Source organism: Meleagris gallopavo, chromosome 27, assembly GCF_000146605.3.
Source record: "Meleagris gallopavo isolate NT-WF06-2002-E0010 breed Aviagen turkey brand Nicholas breeding stock chromosome 27, Turkey_5.1, whole genome shotgun sequence".
Classification (NCBI taxonomy): domain Eukaryota; kingdom Metazoa; phylum Chordata; class Aves; order Galliformes; family Phasianidae; genus Meleagris; species Meleagris gallopavo.
Window position 1 is genome coordinate 1015091 of NC_015037.2, and position 650 is coordinate 1015740.

The following is a 650-nucleotide window of genomic DNA, read 5'->3' on the forward strand; positions in this document are numbered from 1 at the left end:
CACCCCCGGGGGGGTCGAGCGGCTCCAGCTGGGTGTCACCTGCAGTGCTGGGGGGGCGGCTGCCAGCACCCCCCGAGAACCACCAGGCACGGAGGAGACCCCGACCCGCACTGCAGCCCATCGCGGAGGGACGGCCGCGGGATGCAGAGCTGCCCACGCAGAGCCGCCCTGGGGAGCGCTTCGGCTGCGACACCCGGACCTGGAGGAGTGGGGGGTCCGGCGGGGACCCCCGGGGGTCGGGAGAGGCTGAGCACGAGCACGGGAAGGAGATGCATCAAGAGGGTAAGAGCCGCAGCCAGCCCTGGGGATGCCCGTTTTTGGGGCGCTGAGCCATGGCAGCGGATGGGTGGGAGAACTTTGGGGCACGGGGGGCTGCAGGGCCCGGGCTTTGCACGGGGCCGATGTTCGGGTGGGTACAACCCCTGGTGTCGGCACAACGCCTCTGTCACTGCTCCGTTGCTCTGTGCCGGACGGGGCCGAGCCGCTCTCATTTCCCCGTCCCTCAGCTCTGCGGCGGCGGCTGCTCAGGAAGCAGAGGCGATGCGCGGGGTGTGGGGCTGCCCTCCCCCCTCCTCCCGTCCTCCATTCTCCCCGTTCCTCTTCCCATCCGACCCGCAGGGAAATGCCCTGGGCGGGCCCCGAGTGCCGCC

The 650-nt window shown here is 71.7% G+C and overlaps 1 protein-coding gene across 1 annotated transcript in view; it reads left to right on the top strand.

Moving 5' to 3' along the window:
• RUSC1 (RUN and SH3 domain containing 1) overlaps nt 1–650 on the top strand; it is an 18284-nt gene that overhangs the window by 13320 nt on the left and 4314 nt on the right. The window contains 1 exon segment of the mRNA XM_010723953.3: nt 46–282. Coding sequence (XP_010722255.2) covers nt 46–282 — 237 coding nt within the window.